Source organism: Pteropus alecto, unplaced genomic scaffold (assembly GCF_000325575.1).
Source record: "Pteropus alecto unplaced genomic scaffold, ASM32557v1 scaffold49, whole genome shotgun sequence".
Taxonomy (NCBI): Eukaryota; Metazoa; Chordata; class Mammalia; order Chiroptera; family Pteropodidae; genus Pteropus; species Pteropus alecto.
In genome coordinates, this window is record NW_006443131.1 from 2248190 (window position 1) to 2262384 (window position 14195).

The 14195-nt window shown below is 62.1% G+C and overlaps 1 protein-coding gene across 1 annotated transcript; it reads left to right on the forward strand.

Annotated features, from left to right (window-relative positions):
- Position 1: 1 nt before the first annotated feature.
- UBE2Q1 (ubiquitin conjugating enzyme E2 Q1) lies at positions 2–8115 on the forward strand (the record flags this gene model as incomplete). Its single annotated transcript, XM_006923561.2, has 13 exons — positions 2–76; positions 2138–2242; positions 2565–2669; positions 3631–3681; positions 5136–5276; positions 5508–5592; positions 5849–5909; positions 6101–6191; positions 6299–6357; positions 6459–6507; positions 6703–6798; positions 7155–7221; positions 7633–8115. Coding segments are annotated over 13 exons (1017 nt in total), but the record flags the coding sequence as incomplete, so codon positions are not given.
- Positions 8116–14195: the final 6080 nt, after the last annotated feature.

Consider the following 14195-nt stretch of genomic DNA (forward strand, 5'->3'; position numbering starts at 1 on the left):
GGCCGCGCCCGGACCGCATCTCCCCGCTCGGGGGTCGGTGCCCGGGGATCCCGTCCGCATCCACTGCAACATCACGGTGAGGAGCCCCTCGCGTCCGCCTCTCTGGGGCCCCTTGTCAGGGACTCGGGGTCCCCCCACACCGCTCTCTGGTCTCGGAAGACCTGGGAGGCCGAGTCCGCTTCCGAGGCTCGGCCCCTTCTCTGCCGGTTACACTTGTTTCTGGGGCTGGGGGTTCTGCCCAGCACCCAGAATCTCTGCCATCGAGCCTTCATAGTGAGGGACACCCCGACATATGGCGCCTCCGCTGCCCCTTGCCACCGTCCCACCTACATCCCAGGGTTCGGGACTTGGGCTCGTTTTGGCCACTGCACGACTTCACCTTCCCACCTCGGAGCGCCCTTTCCTTCCCCTCGCTCGTGCCAAGGTGCCAGGCCTCTGTCCCGACCCAGCTGGAAGGACTTGGCTGGGACCTCGGCACGTTTCCGTGCTGCCCCCTGCTCAGTAGTAGTACCTTTGACTTAGGACGTTGCCACCTGTGGGATCCCCGCCCAGGCACCTCTAATGCGGCCCTTCTCTGCTCTCTGAATTTTGCCAAGGGGCGGGTGGCAGTGCCCTGACCCCGTCTTCCTCACCTGTGGACTCCCCTTTATTCTGGTGTAACCTGTAACTCTCCTTCTACCCTAGCTGGTCCTAGGTCTGCCACTCCCCTCCTGTTCCTTCTGAGTCGCCAGTTGTCCTGGGTTGTTTGTTGCCTTTCCTGGTAATGGCGGTGGTGTTTGAGGGCTCTCTCTTTCGGAGCAGTGACAGTTCTCTCTCACCCCCGTGGACATCATTCCATCCCAGCCTCGCTGGACTGGGAGACCTTTACATGTCGCCTGCCCGGTCCGCCCTCACACGTCCCCTGGAGAGGGTTGGCCTCTGATCACCCGGGAATGTCTGGTCCTGTGTGGGGTAGCTTTTATAGTGGCTGCTACTACCTGCTGTGCTAGTGTCCTCTCTGCCCGGAGCACTGGTTAGGGAGCTAAGGGACGGTACTCTATCCGGGCAGGGGGACGGCAAATGGGAACAGTCTGGGGAAAGACAGACCTGTGAATTGCGTGGTACTTTGGGGCCTGGATTCGGTTTCCGTGGTTCCCGTCTCGCCCTTTCCTCCATCAAACCAGGTCAAGGTTTGGTGAGCGAGCCTCAGCTTGGGTTGGATGCTGCCCCACCGAAACTCACGCGTCCCATCTCTCTCTTCTCCCATTTCCCCAGCCGCCTTTTTTCCTACTAAAGAAAAGTAGAGACGGGAGGACTGGGTGTGGCCGGGGGGGAGACCCGAGCGGCTCGAGCGTTTGTTCTCTGGCACGGAGGGTCAGGGCCGGAGCAGAGCTCAGACCCCCGTGGACGTGGGCGATGTCCCTGGCGTGCGGGGGAACCGCAGGGGTTGATTTTGTTCCGAGTTAAGTTGCTAGTTCCTTGAGGGTAGGTTTGCCCCCTTCTTGCTGCCCTTGCAGTTGCCAGAGGCTGTCCCCTGTCTGTCTCTGGCAGGAGGAGAGTGTAGAAGCTTCAGGCAGACTCTGGCTGCTGTAAGGGGGGCTCGGTCCGCACTGGCCCCTTGCTTTGGGCAGAGGGGGAGTCTGGTCAGGCCGCCTTTGGCACCGGGGCTCAGGAATGCTGGGAATGCGAGCAGCGTGGGCTTCTTTCTCCCAGCCTGCTATGTGGAGCCCTGCAGCCTACGCCTGGACGGAGAGGGTGGCAGGCTCCCAAGGGAGCGGTGGGGAGACCTGGCCTCTGAGGGGGTCCGTTGGGAGCGGGGTACGGCACTTGCTCCTGCTGCCCCTGCACTTGAGGTTCTGGAGGTACAGTCTCGTTGCGACCCTCCCTTCCCCAGCTGAAAGGCAGCGGCCTGGTCTGCTCTCCCCGCGGCAGTGTGGCTGCTGAGGGGAGTCCTCCCTCGGCTGATGGAGTGGGGTTGGAGGACAGCGCTGGGGGCGGGAGGACCTCGAGTCCGGAGCCTGCCTGGGTGAGACACAGGCCGCCGAGCTGGGCCTCTGCGCGCGTGCGGGGGCTGCCGGCGCAGGAGCAGAGGGCAGGCGAAGTCCAGCTCTCCCCGGAGCCGCCCACCTTGACCGCTCGCCCTGTCTTTTCCCCTCAGGAGTCGTACCCTGCTGTGCCCCCAATCTGGTCGGTGGAGTCCGATGACCCTAACTTGGCTGCTGTCTTGGAGAGGCTGGTGGACATAAAGAAAGGGAATACTCTGGTGAGGGGCCGGGTGTCGGCGTGGGGTGCGCTCTCTTCCCCCGAGGCCCATGTCGTGAAGACTGCCCGCGAGAGGGACCTGCGTCTGGAAAGTGGGTGGTGCGCTGGGCTGAACCTTTGCGGCAGACTTCTCGGGAAACTCGCTTACCAAAGCCAGAGCGAGGGCCCTGCACCAGCCCCGGGCCGGGCCGTAAGCCCGCTCCCCCGGCCGCGGGGTCCGGGGCTTAGAGAGCAGGGCACCACTTCGGGGTCTGAGCTGAGGGCTCTCCAGCGCACCTGTCCGGCTGGGACGGGGCAGTGACGCCCCTGTGGCCCCCCCGCAGCTGCTGCAGCACCTGAAGAGGATCATCTCGGACCTCTGTAAGCTCTATAACCTCCCGCAGCACCCGGACGTAGAGATGCTGGACCAGCCCCTGCCCGCGGAGCAGGTGAGCGGTGGGTGGCCCGGCCCACGCAGGTCCTCCCCGCCCCACACAGGTCCTCCCCGCCCCACGCGCGCCTGTCCGGACGCTCGGCCTCTTTTCTCCTCCAGATAGGATCTAGCCACATGGGGCCCGGAGTCGCCCCAGCCCTGTCAGAATCCTCTCCTGGCCGGGGCCCCTCAGGTAGAGAGGAGGGGCCTCTGACGAGTAGCAGTGGTGGCCACTGGGGCCTCTGACCGGTACGGCCCACGCAGGTCCTCCCCGCCCCACGCGCGCCTGTCCGGACGCTCGGCCTCTTTTCTCCTCCAGATAGGATCTAGCCACATGGGGCCCGGAGTTGCCCCAGCCCTGTCAGAATCCTCTCCTGGGCGGGGCCCCTCAGGTAGAGAGGAGGGGCCTCTGACCGGTAGCAGTGGTGGCCACTGGGGCCTCAAGTTCCCCTTTAGGAGCCAAGAAGACGCTGTCGATCTAGTGACAACTGAGTGAAGGAGGGGTTCTTGGGGGACTTGGACTGGGAATCCTGAGGTGGGAGACGAACAGCCACTTTGCTTCTCTTTTGTGCTTTGGCGCGTGGCAGGAGAGTATGGGGCTGGTGGCGAAGTCATTCCCAGGCTGCCACGTCCACGGGCCTCAAGTTCCCCTTTAGGAGCCAAGAAGACGCTGTCGATCTAGTGACAACTGAGTGAAGGAGGGGTTCTTGGGGGACTTGGACTGGGAATCCTGAGGTGGGAGACAAACAGCCACTTTGCTTCTCTTTTGTGCTTTGGCGCATGGCAGGAGAGTATGGGGCTGGTGGCGAAGTCATTCCCAGGCTGCCACGTCCACGCAGACCTGACTAGGGGAGAGGCTGCCAGTGTTACGGGCAGGCACACGGCCTCCGGCCCTGGAGGCTGCGGGGAGCAGGTCGCAGGCTGCGTCCTAGGACGCCTCGGGGCTCTGATCCCCCCTCTCCCCTCTCCCACTGCAGTGCACACAGGAAGACGTGTCTTCAGAAGATGAAGATGAGGAGATGCCTGAGGTAGGCTTGCCACCCAGGGCGGCACTGGCGGGAAGCTCTTGCAGGCGGCGGCACTGAGCACCCGCAGCGCGCAGAGCTGCAGTTTAGAACTGGGGAGAGGAAGGTGCCAAAGGGAAAAGACTCACTGACCCGGGGGAGCCGCCGGGCACTAGAAGAGGCAGGGCGCCCACACCCAGGCCCTGGGGACGGCGAAGTGCAGGCCCGCTCGCTGTGCCAGGTGGCGGCCGGTGGACCCCACACGCCCTGCGGTCAGACCCGCGCTGCACCGCATCCGCGAGCTGTCTCAGTTGGGAGCTTCACCAGATCTCACTAAGCTGCATGTTCCTTTTTCATAAAACGGGGTTATGACATCTCCTAAGTGGGGTTGGCTAAATGAGGCATTGCATGTGAAATGCTTCATGTAGTACGTGGTGAGTGCTAGATTTTATCTGATACACTCTCTAAAAACAGGTATTTTTGCAGAATACAATATAGCAATTAAGATCTCGCGTTTCAGAGCCAAACAGAATTTGACTCACTTTTCATCTCTGCTAAGAGTCGTATGACTTTGGGCGTGAGAATTATCCTCCCTAGACCTCAGCTTCCTCATCTGTGAGATGGGAGTGCTGGTAACAGTGGGGTGGCTGGGCCTTAGATGAGCCTGTGTGCGCCGCATCTGTACGCACCCCACCCAGAACGGGCATTCGGTGGACGGCGGCAGCCACTGTAGTAACTAGGTTGGTGTTACCGCGGGTCACTCTGGTGGCCTTGTTTCCTTGCCTTGTCTGCAACTCCTGTGACTTTGTTAGGGTCTTAAGACACATGCAGGACTGCTGACATGAACTTACTGCGCTTAGACAGTGGGGAGCCCACTGGGCCACGCCTCCAGGTCTGCCGGAGCCCATCTGAGTGGGGCTCCTCCCCCACGCACAGCAAGCTGCTCGGTCACTTAGAGCAGGAGACCCCCCCATCTTGACATGTCCCGTCTGGATCCCCTTCCTCGTCTTTGTGTCCGTGGCTCAGGCCCTGGGCTGGAGGGCAGGAGACTCTGGTCCAGTTTATCCCTTAGACTGGGGCCTGAGGACTCCCAGTACAGCAGTCAGCGGGTGAAACGTGAGCTTCGAGTTAGTGTCAGGCCAAAGTCATTCTAGGAATTAAGCGTTTCTGCTGCTAAGGGAGATTTTCAGGATGGCTGGAGCAGGGTCGGTCTGGGAAGCAGGAGGGCCAGTCCCTGCCGGCTTTCCCTGGGTCCTGACATAGCACTGCTGCGGGCGAGCAGACTGGGAGGCACATTGTGCCTTGTCCTTGAGATTGGAGGCCACGGGGTGGGAGCCATTCCAGACACAGAAAGGGCGCTCAGCACCTTAGCTGCTAGAGACTCAGCTGCTCCTTAACTTGCCAAGTGGGACTCGGGTGGCGACGGCCCCTCCACAGCCTGTGTTGGTTTCTTTCCTCCTCTGCCCTCCCCCGACCAGGACACAGAAGACCTAGATCACTATGAAATGAAAGAGGAAGAGCCAGCCGAGGGCAAGAAATCTGAAGATGATGGCATCGGAAAAGAAAACTTGGCCATACTAGAGAAAATTAAAAAGAACCAGAGGCAAGATTACTTAAATGTACGTACCTTGTAGGGAGAGGCTGAGCTGAGGGGTCGGAGGGCCCCGGCTGGGAGGTGGCAGGCCATCGCGTGTCCATCTGGGGAGTGGACCCCTTTTTGGATGGGTTATGGGTGCACCTAAGCCTTGCCCAAACCTCGAGCAAGCCGCCAGCCTGCCCCTAAGGTCTGGAACGCGTGTTCCCAAGCCCCGGGACAGTGACACGTTTCCGTCTTCCCCGCCTGCTCACAGGGGGCGGTGTCTGGCTCGGTGCAGGCCACTGACCGGCTGATGAAGGAGCTCAGGGACATCTACCGGTCACAGAGCTTCAAAGGCGGTGAGTGTGCCTCTGGGCGGGGCCCGAGCACGCGCCTTTCACAGACGAGGGCCCGGTAGGGGCCAGGGATCCAGCAGCTTTGGGACACATGACTGTCTATGAACTTGTCAGGCCAGGAGGGGCCTTCCCCGGGCCAGTGGCCTAGACTGGCACCTGTCCATTGGAGCCTTGGTGACTTTTTCTCCCGGCCTGGGGAGGCAGCGCTCCCCACCTGGACCATCCTCATGACTCAGCCCGTCTTCTTCCCGCTTTCCAGGAAACTATGCAGTGGAACTGGTGAATGACAGTCTGTATGACTGGAATGTCAAACTCCTCAAGTGAGTGAGACTCTGGGATGGGACAAGAAGTTGAGGTGGAGTGTAGGCGGAGCCAGTGTGCTGGGAACGTCCAGGGCGGTCGGGGAGCGGGGAGCGGGCGTGGGCAGTGGTTTGTCCCTCTGCTGCGGGCCGGGGGCCAGCCGAGGCTCCCGAGCTGGGACCAGCGGCCTGAGCCCCGACTCGCTCCCTAGGGTCGACCAGGACAGCGCTTTGCACAGCGATCTCCAGACCCTCAAGGAGAAGGAGGGCGCCGACTTCATCCTCCTCAACTTCTCCTTCAAGGTGAGCCTGGCCCCGTCCCGGCCCCCTCGGCTCAGGCCTCCCCCGCCTGCCAGTCCCTGGAGGACACCGACCACGCGCCCTGACCGCTGCCTCTGTCTCTCACTCAGGACAACTTTCCCTTTGACCCACCATTTGTCAGGGTCGTGTCTCCGGTCCTGTCCGGAGGGTGAGTGGCTCCGCAAGGGCAGAGGGCAGCCGCTGTGACTGGGGGTGCGGGAGGGGCATGGAGCTTGGGCCAGGCACAGCTGACTAACTCTCATCCCGCAGGTATGTCCTGGGCGGAGGTGCCATCTGCATGGAACTCCTCACCAAACAGGTGAGCCCGTCTCTGGCTCTGGGCCGGGCTCAGTGGGCTTCACCACGCACACCCTGTGGGTCGGGCGTGGGCAGGGCCCGCACCTGCTGACCGCTCTGGGGGTGAGGGCCAGGGCCTTCCAGGTGCAGCTCCTCACCGGAGAGCAGGAGTTCCGTTCCCGGGGACTCTCCTGACTGCTTTGTCCCCGCTTCCCAGGGCTGGAGCAGCGCCTACTCGATAGAGTCGGTGATTATGCAGATCAGTGCCACGCTGGTGAAGGGGAAGGCACGGGTGCAGTTTGGAGCCAACAAAGTGAGCAGCCGGGGCCAGATGCAGCTTGGGCCACGAGCCGACCAAGGCTGCCTTCTTTCTGGGACAAGGGGATGAGCCGCTGGGCTGGCGGCATCGGACAAGCGGGCCTGGGACACCCACGGCGGGAACGGGGGCAGGGCCCTGCCTGAGGGCATGCTGGGACTGGGGAGGGCCCAGGTCTGGGAAGGGAAGGCTGCGGAACTGCTCCCGAGGGATGGAGGGATGGCCAGCGGGACACGCTTCGAATGCGGGCAGCACCGGGTTGGGAGCCCGGACTCCTGGGGGTCTGGGCGGCAGCTAAGGGACAGTGAGGCCACCGCCGGCCATGGCCTGACTTGGTGGCTTCCTCTCCCCAGTCTCAATACAGTCTGACAAGAGCACAGCAGTCCTACAAGTCCTTGGTGCAGATCCACGAAAAAAACGGTGAGACTGGAGCCGGCCCGAGGTTCTCCCAGCCGAACGGCCAGCAGCCTTGCTTTTGCCGTCTGTGCCCGTCGGCCCAGCACCACCCGTGTCCCCAAGGGCAGGGCTGGAGGCGGCTCCGTCCACAGCCCCTTCTCCCAGAAAGCAACGGCGCTTGTGCCACCTGTAGATGTGGCACTGCCCGTCCCCCCACCACTGTGACAAAGCCTGTCTCCCCCTTCTGCCACGTCAGGCTGGGCACGTCGCCGCCTCCTCGTCTCCCGTAGGCAGGTGCTCGGCTGCCTGCCCACCTGCTCTCCGGGCCCCGGAAGCTCTTCCTGGGACCTTTCTTGTAACCCTGGTGACGTCCGTGGTCAGGGCTGGGAGGGGGCGTCCGCCTCCACCTCACTGTCCTCTTGGGTCTCTCCGCAGGCTGGTACACACCCCCGAAGGAAGATGGCTAACCCCGGAGTGTCGCCCCCCCCCTCCCCAGGCACCACTGGACCAATTACCTTTGAATGCTGTATTTGGATCTCACGCCGCCTCTGTGGTTCCCTCCCTCGTTTTTCCTGGACGTGATAGCTCTGCCTATTGCAGGACAGTGATGGCTATTCTAAACGCTAAGGAAAAAACCAACACAACTGTTTCCAAGTACTCAAGACTGACTTAACAGACCAACCAACCACCTGGCTGGAACCCTCGCTAGCAGGCATTCTTATAAGAGAAACTTTCGAGCCTCCTTATATTGCTGGAAACTCAGCTGTGCTCCAGACTAGAGCCTCCTTACCTATGCTATGGATTTTTAATTTATTTTCTCTTATTTCATGTACACTGCTTTTTTTGGTTACAGTGTATGATGGATGTGTATGGAAAAAATGTATCTTTGGGAAAACAATTACAGTTTGTTAATTTGAAGAGGCTGGTCTTGACTCTGTTCTTCTTCCCACCTCCCGCCCCTCCCCCGAATGACTTGGGCAGTGGGGGAGGGGTGCCCTGGTAGAGGTGAGAGGCGGCTCAGCTGCTACAGCCAGAGAAGAGTGGGCGAAGCCCCTGCCCGGCCACCCCCAGGTCTCCGAAGACCCCGGAGCCACCAGCGCCCTTCGGAGGGCGGAGCCCGGCCAGCTGGATGGTGCCCGTCATTCTCAGGACTGATTTTCTCTTCTAAGGAGCGGAGGAGGCGGCGTCACAGACCGGCCCACAGCACTGCTGCTGCGTGAACGGAGTGGGGACGGGGTCTCCAGGACGCCCGCAGCGTTCCCGGGCCAGCTGCGCTGTCGGCCGGCCCCCCTCCCTCCCGGAGGCGGCCTGGGGTGCACTGAGGGTGTTCGCAGGTAGTGCCTTCGCTCACCCCTCCCTTGCGTCACGCGGTCCCGTCAGAGGACACGGGCACAGCTCTGAGCAAAGCTGTTCAGAGAACTGTGGATTCCTTCAAGCCGTTTCCTTGTGGGGGGGGTCCTGTGGAGGGGGTTGTATGCACCCGTGTCTTTACCCCAAGCTCTGGGAACTGGCCGGGAGGGGGAGGGTCTGCCAAGCTGGACCCACGGCGCTGTGTCGTCTGTACACGCTGTTTCAAGGTACGGGCACGAAGTCCGCGCACGGCACCTGCTGCCCCCGCCATCGGTAAGCTCGCTTCGGGGCTGACGCAGCCTCTTAGGACAGACCGTGCCTGCAGACTGGACGATGACGATGAGTTCAGTGCCGGGCCAGGGGCGGCCGGTGGAGACGCTCGTCTTAGAAAGGACTCGCGGAGCGGGAGAGGGCTCGAGTGCGCATCATTCTAACGGGGCAACCCCGTTCCCTTGCGGGTTAACGTCTCGCCACTTCAGGTGATGGAGGCCCCCCAACACTGCTCTAACTCTGCCCACACCCACGCGATAACGGGGTGCCAACGGACACCGAGGGTTCCACAAAGCGGGACCCAAGGGGCAAACGTCGGCAGAGCTGAAACCTGGTTCCTGTGGCCCAGGCTGAAATGTAGGCTGCGTTGTCAGTAATGGGTCCTGTGAGCTGTGTCCTCTGTGCAATGTATTTTGTAATGTATTTTTCTCATCTACCAAAGGATGAAACGAATAAAATTATTTAAATAGTTTGGCTCTAATAAAATTATTTAAAGAAACAACGGGGTCCATGTCCTCCCTGGCACAAAGGGAGGCACCAGCTCCCGTGAGCTGTACACACCCCCACTTTTTTGGTCCAACCTAACACCCTTTTTATGACCCTAAGTTAGGGTTCCAAAGAAGTTACACATCATAAAGGAAAGCCGTATCATCCCGAATCAGTTTTCTTCACTCCTCTAAGAAGGCAAAGAGAAACGAAACGAGCTGCTGGGTCGATAGCCCACCCCTCAGTGTGCGTCTACACCCCGGGCCGGGCGGCGAAGGGCCGGGTAGGGGTGGCTAGGCAGGAATCCGTCACCCCAAATTCGTGCAACATGCCAACGTTTATTCACCACGGTGATGGCTCATTGGTCAGAGGCTCGCCACCTGACTCTACAGTGGCGTGCCAGGAGGACTAAGCCTCACCCTTCATCCTCCGGCATCCGTGAGGGCAACTTACATCATGCTCTGGGTGCTAAGGAGAGACAGGAAAGAAACACACGGCCACCAGAGGCTTTCCACCTCGTGGAAGCTTCCTACATTTGGTTCAAGACAAATCGAGACTTCGCTCTCCGCCGAGAGGCGCGCGCTTAGGATAAAAGCAAATGGGAATCAAACCAATACTGGGCACCAGTGTGGCCTTTTTCAGCCCCGAGGCCTCAAGAGCAAACGAGAGACGAGAGGGCAGGGCACAGACCCCAGACAGGAGCGGGGCCCGTGCCGATGGTACCACGCCACCGAAACTCCTCAAACTTCAGGATGCGTGACCCAAAGAGAAAGGGACCGCCCCGTGGGGGAGGGACCGCCCCGTGGGGGAGGGACCCCATGCCCGGCCAGTCCACCTGACCAACCCTCCATAGTGCTGTTCTAATGCCTGTAAATCTGCAGACCCAGGCCTGGCGGTGGCCTGCCCTTGAGACCCCGGGAGGGGAGGGGAGGGAGAATGTCCCAGTGAGACACGGGGTCATTACCTCCAAGTTCAAAGCACCAGTGATTGTCCCTCTGAGAATGCGATGGATCACCTGACATGAACTCAAAATGCCTGCAAAACACAACAGGACAAAACCCTGGTGGCACTGGGTCTGGCGGGAGGGACAAGGGACGGAAGTGCGGGCCAGGGCTTTGGGAATGAGCTCTGCTGCTTCCAGCCCCTGCGGATGGGTTCCTGCTAGTCTCCTGGGGCCGCCAGGACCAGACCAGATACCCCGGGGCAGGGGAGGGGGAGGGCCCAGCAGGGCAGGCGAGAGCAGGAGGCGGCACTGTTGTGGTTAAAATAATTACAGGGACCTGGGATTTCCTGTTCTCTCATGAGAGATTCTGGGACAGAAGACTGTCCACCCCATTCTGCTGGCGCATTCGGGCTGGAGTGGAGGCTGGAAGCGGACGCTGCCACTGCGATGTACTGGACCCGCGCAAGGCGGGTCAGGAGGTCTGCCCTCACTCCGCTAGCTCAGCTGTCCTGCCGCCCCCAAACCCTGGGGCCAGCTCCGTGTGCAGGAAGCCGGCCACACTCAGCGGAGACCGAGGCTCCATGCCCAGGGCGCCACTTGGTTGCTATGAGACCAGAGTCCCTTCCGCTCTCATCCATGCAGGGAGGATGCTGAACACCATGCACCTGACCTCCCAGGGCTGTCCCCAAGTCCGCCGGGGAGCTGCGTGTCCCCCGGATCTGGGTTGGACACTCTGGCCCCTCTGACAGCCTGGGAGCTGCTATGCAGGGCGGGGGGCTCCACTCCGGGCCATCCCCCAACACTCCATCAGGCGTCAGGCTCAGCTGGCCTGCGACTCCCGAGGCGAGCCAGGGCGGGCCTGTCACTCCCAGGCTGGACGGCAGGGGCCCTCCTCATGCAATGACCCAAGACGACCTCTGGGTGGTGCCCATGACCACTGGACACCAGTCCCCTCAGCCTCCCAGGAGGCCTTGAGCCTGCATTTGGGGGGTGCTTGGGGGGGTCTCTGTCTTCAGCTCTGCTTCTCCTCCTGAACCCCCTAAGCATTCTTTCACCCTTTCACAGCTCACCGAACCCCAGTCTTGAGAAAGGGCACGGCAAAGAAGGGGTGGCGGCTTCACGAGGCGGAATCTGAGGCCCAGCAGGTGTGAGTCTGCAGGAGCAGCACGTGGGGAGACTCGGCCAGGGCGCCAGTGCCCACCGGGGCTTTGCAAATCCTCGTCTTCTGTCACGGGATCCTTTTCCAACCATTGTTAAGCAGAACTTGTACATAAGCGTGACCGCTGGGCGGCCCTGGCAGAAGCAGGGTGGGAGGCTCCCCACACCGGCGGCCTTGGCCTTGGGTGGCACCGGGTGCCCAGAGCCCAGGTATGAAAACTAACACTCAAGAGGCAGCTTTGCAGGGGGCAGATGCCAAAAACTGGGGTGTGATCCAACCGAGAGAGGCTGCAGGGCACCCCGAGGGCCTCGGCTGCCCATCATCCGCCGCGGAGGCCCTGCAAACAGGCACAGTGTCGATCTGTCCCCAAAGTCCTCGGCAGGGGGAGAAGGACGCCTCGCCTCTCTCCAGAAGTCGTCACCATCCAGGCTGTGCAGGGCCCGCACGGGAATGGTGGCCGACTGGCCAGAATCGATGAACATGACCACAGCCTAGGTGTCCACCCCGTCCGCCACCCAGCACCTGGAGGAGGAAGGGAGAAAGGGAGGGAAGGAGGGTGGTCGTACCTGGGAGGGCTCGGAGGACAAGGCCAAGGGCAGCAGAGACGCCTCCACTCCCCGTCCTGGGGTCGGGCAGCGATAGAGATGCCGAGAGAGGGGGCAGCGGGAAAGAACAGAGCTGGCAGGAGGCGCGCGGGTAGGCTCTGTCTGCGCTCCCCGGCACCATCCTGTTCCAGGCCCGCCCGGCTCACCCAGGTGGAGCTCGGCTGCACGGCAGAGCCACACAGGTGGGACTGGCACTCCTCCGCCAGGCCAGGGCGGCGAACAGCGCCTGCGTCCTGCACTGCGGGGCCTGGGGACCACACGCACACCGCGGCCTCAGCGCCCGCGCCGCGGCACGCTGGGCCCTGCAGACGTCGCCCGCTGCACCAGCACCGCTGTCTGCCCCGAAGGAACCAAAGGTCCGGGGAGGGAGGGAGAACAGGACTGAAGCCTGGGCTCAGATGTGGCACTCCGGATGCCACCAGTGACTGGCGCCTCACCACGCACACCCCAGGAAGGCACTGTGACAAGGCCGCGAGCCCAAGAGGGCCACCCACGAGCCTCCGTGATGTGCACGGCCCAGAAGAACGGGGTCTGAGGGACGACACTGGTCCCCAGCAGCCCCGCCTCCATGCCGATGTTGCAGATGTGGCCAGCCAGCTCAGGTCTCCGGGGCCTTCCCTCAGGAGTAGCACCAGGAACGGGCCTCTAGGGGCGCAGTGGAACCAGGGAAGGGGGAGAGTGGACGGACGGCTCGGCCAACCCCGTCCTGGACAGTGCAGGGCAGGCTGGGGCAGCAGGGCGGCAGTGGCCCTGAGCAGGGTGGGGACAAATGCGTCGTCACATAGAGCCAAGGCAGCACCACCACCTAGGGGCACGGGGGGTGGGGGGGGCCTGCCAGGTGCTCCAGGAACCTCCACGTGATGCCAGTAGGGACTGTCCACAGCCAGGACACGAATCACTCGTCCCTGTGATCAGCTGTGCCAAGCTCCACCCCCCTACACACAGTGACTACCGCCCAGGTCACATGTGGCCACCGAGGCAAACCCGCCGCCTTGAAAACCCGCCCCCGCTCATCCTGGGGCAACGGGGGCCTGCCAGGTGCTTCAGGAACCTCCACGTGATGCCAGTAGGGACCGTCCACAGCCAGGACACGAATCACTCGTCCCTGTGATCAGCTGTGCCAAGCTCCACCCCCCTACACACAGTGACTACCGCCCAGGTCACATGCGGCCACCGAGGCAAACCCGCCGCCTTGAAAACCCGCCCCCGCTCATCCTGGGGCACTTCGCGTCAGACAGGGTATCTGGGCACCCCTGGCATCAGGAATGGTGTCCGCTGTTGAAGCAGAAAACGTGGGCACACGGTGCCTGATGCGCCCACGGTCGGGGAGTCACAGGCCTTCACTGCATGAAGATGCCAACGGGCTCTTAGGTGGCTGCAGGTCACCGTCCAGATCTCAGCCCCCAGGTCCTCAGCTGGGTGGGGAGGGCGAGCCGGATGACGTTGGTCAAGAGAGCAGCCTAGAAGAATAAAAACGGACAGTTCCGGCGCTGAGGGGCCACAGGGGACAGAGCTGGAAGAGAGGCTGGGAGAACCAAGTCGGCAGGACAGACGGCAGCTCCAGACCTCACCAGGGACTCTGGCAAAGCCTTGACCGGAAGCCTCCCCCACAACCTAGGGAGGAAGAGGCCAGGTGTCGCTCGGGCAGGGCAGTGCGCGTGTTATCGATCCATGTGCTGAGTCGCTCCTGCAGCCGAGCTCTGCTGGCTTCCCTGTCCTCTGTCCTCACCTGGAAAACCCCAAGCCCAGCTACAGGGCTGTGGCCGCCCGCCCTGCTGCCTCCGGGCTCCCGGCCACCACAGGCTGCCGAGGACACAGCCAGCCACGGTTCTCACACAGACACACAGACTCACGCCATGACCCACTGACCACAGGACCATAGCAACAGTGGCCGAAGAGCGCCTGCTGCCACACCGAACCCCATAATCCAGTCGCCAGCCACCCAGCAGCCACGATCTCTCACAAAAACCAGACCGCGTTACTCCCCCAGCAAAACCTCCCGTCTTCCCACTGAGCTTATGCGCGAAGCCCAGTCTCCAGGTCCGCTCGCCAAGGTCACCGGCATCGCCCTCCCGGGCACTGGGCTCCTGTCCACCCACCCTTCTGCTGCCACGTCACACCTCGGGGGCATTTGCGGGTGCCCCTGGCTTGGAACATTCTCCTGTCTTCTCAGCATGTGCTGGTT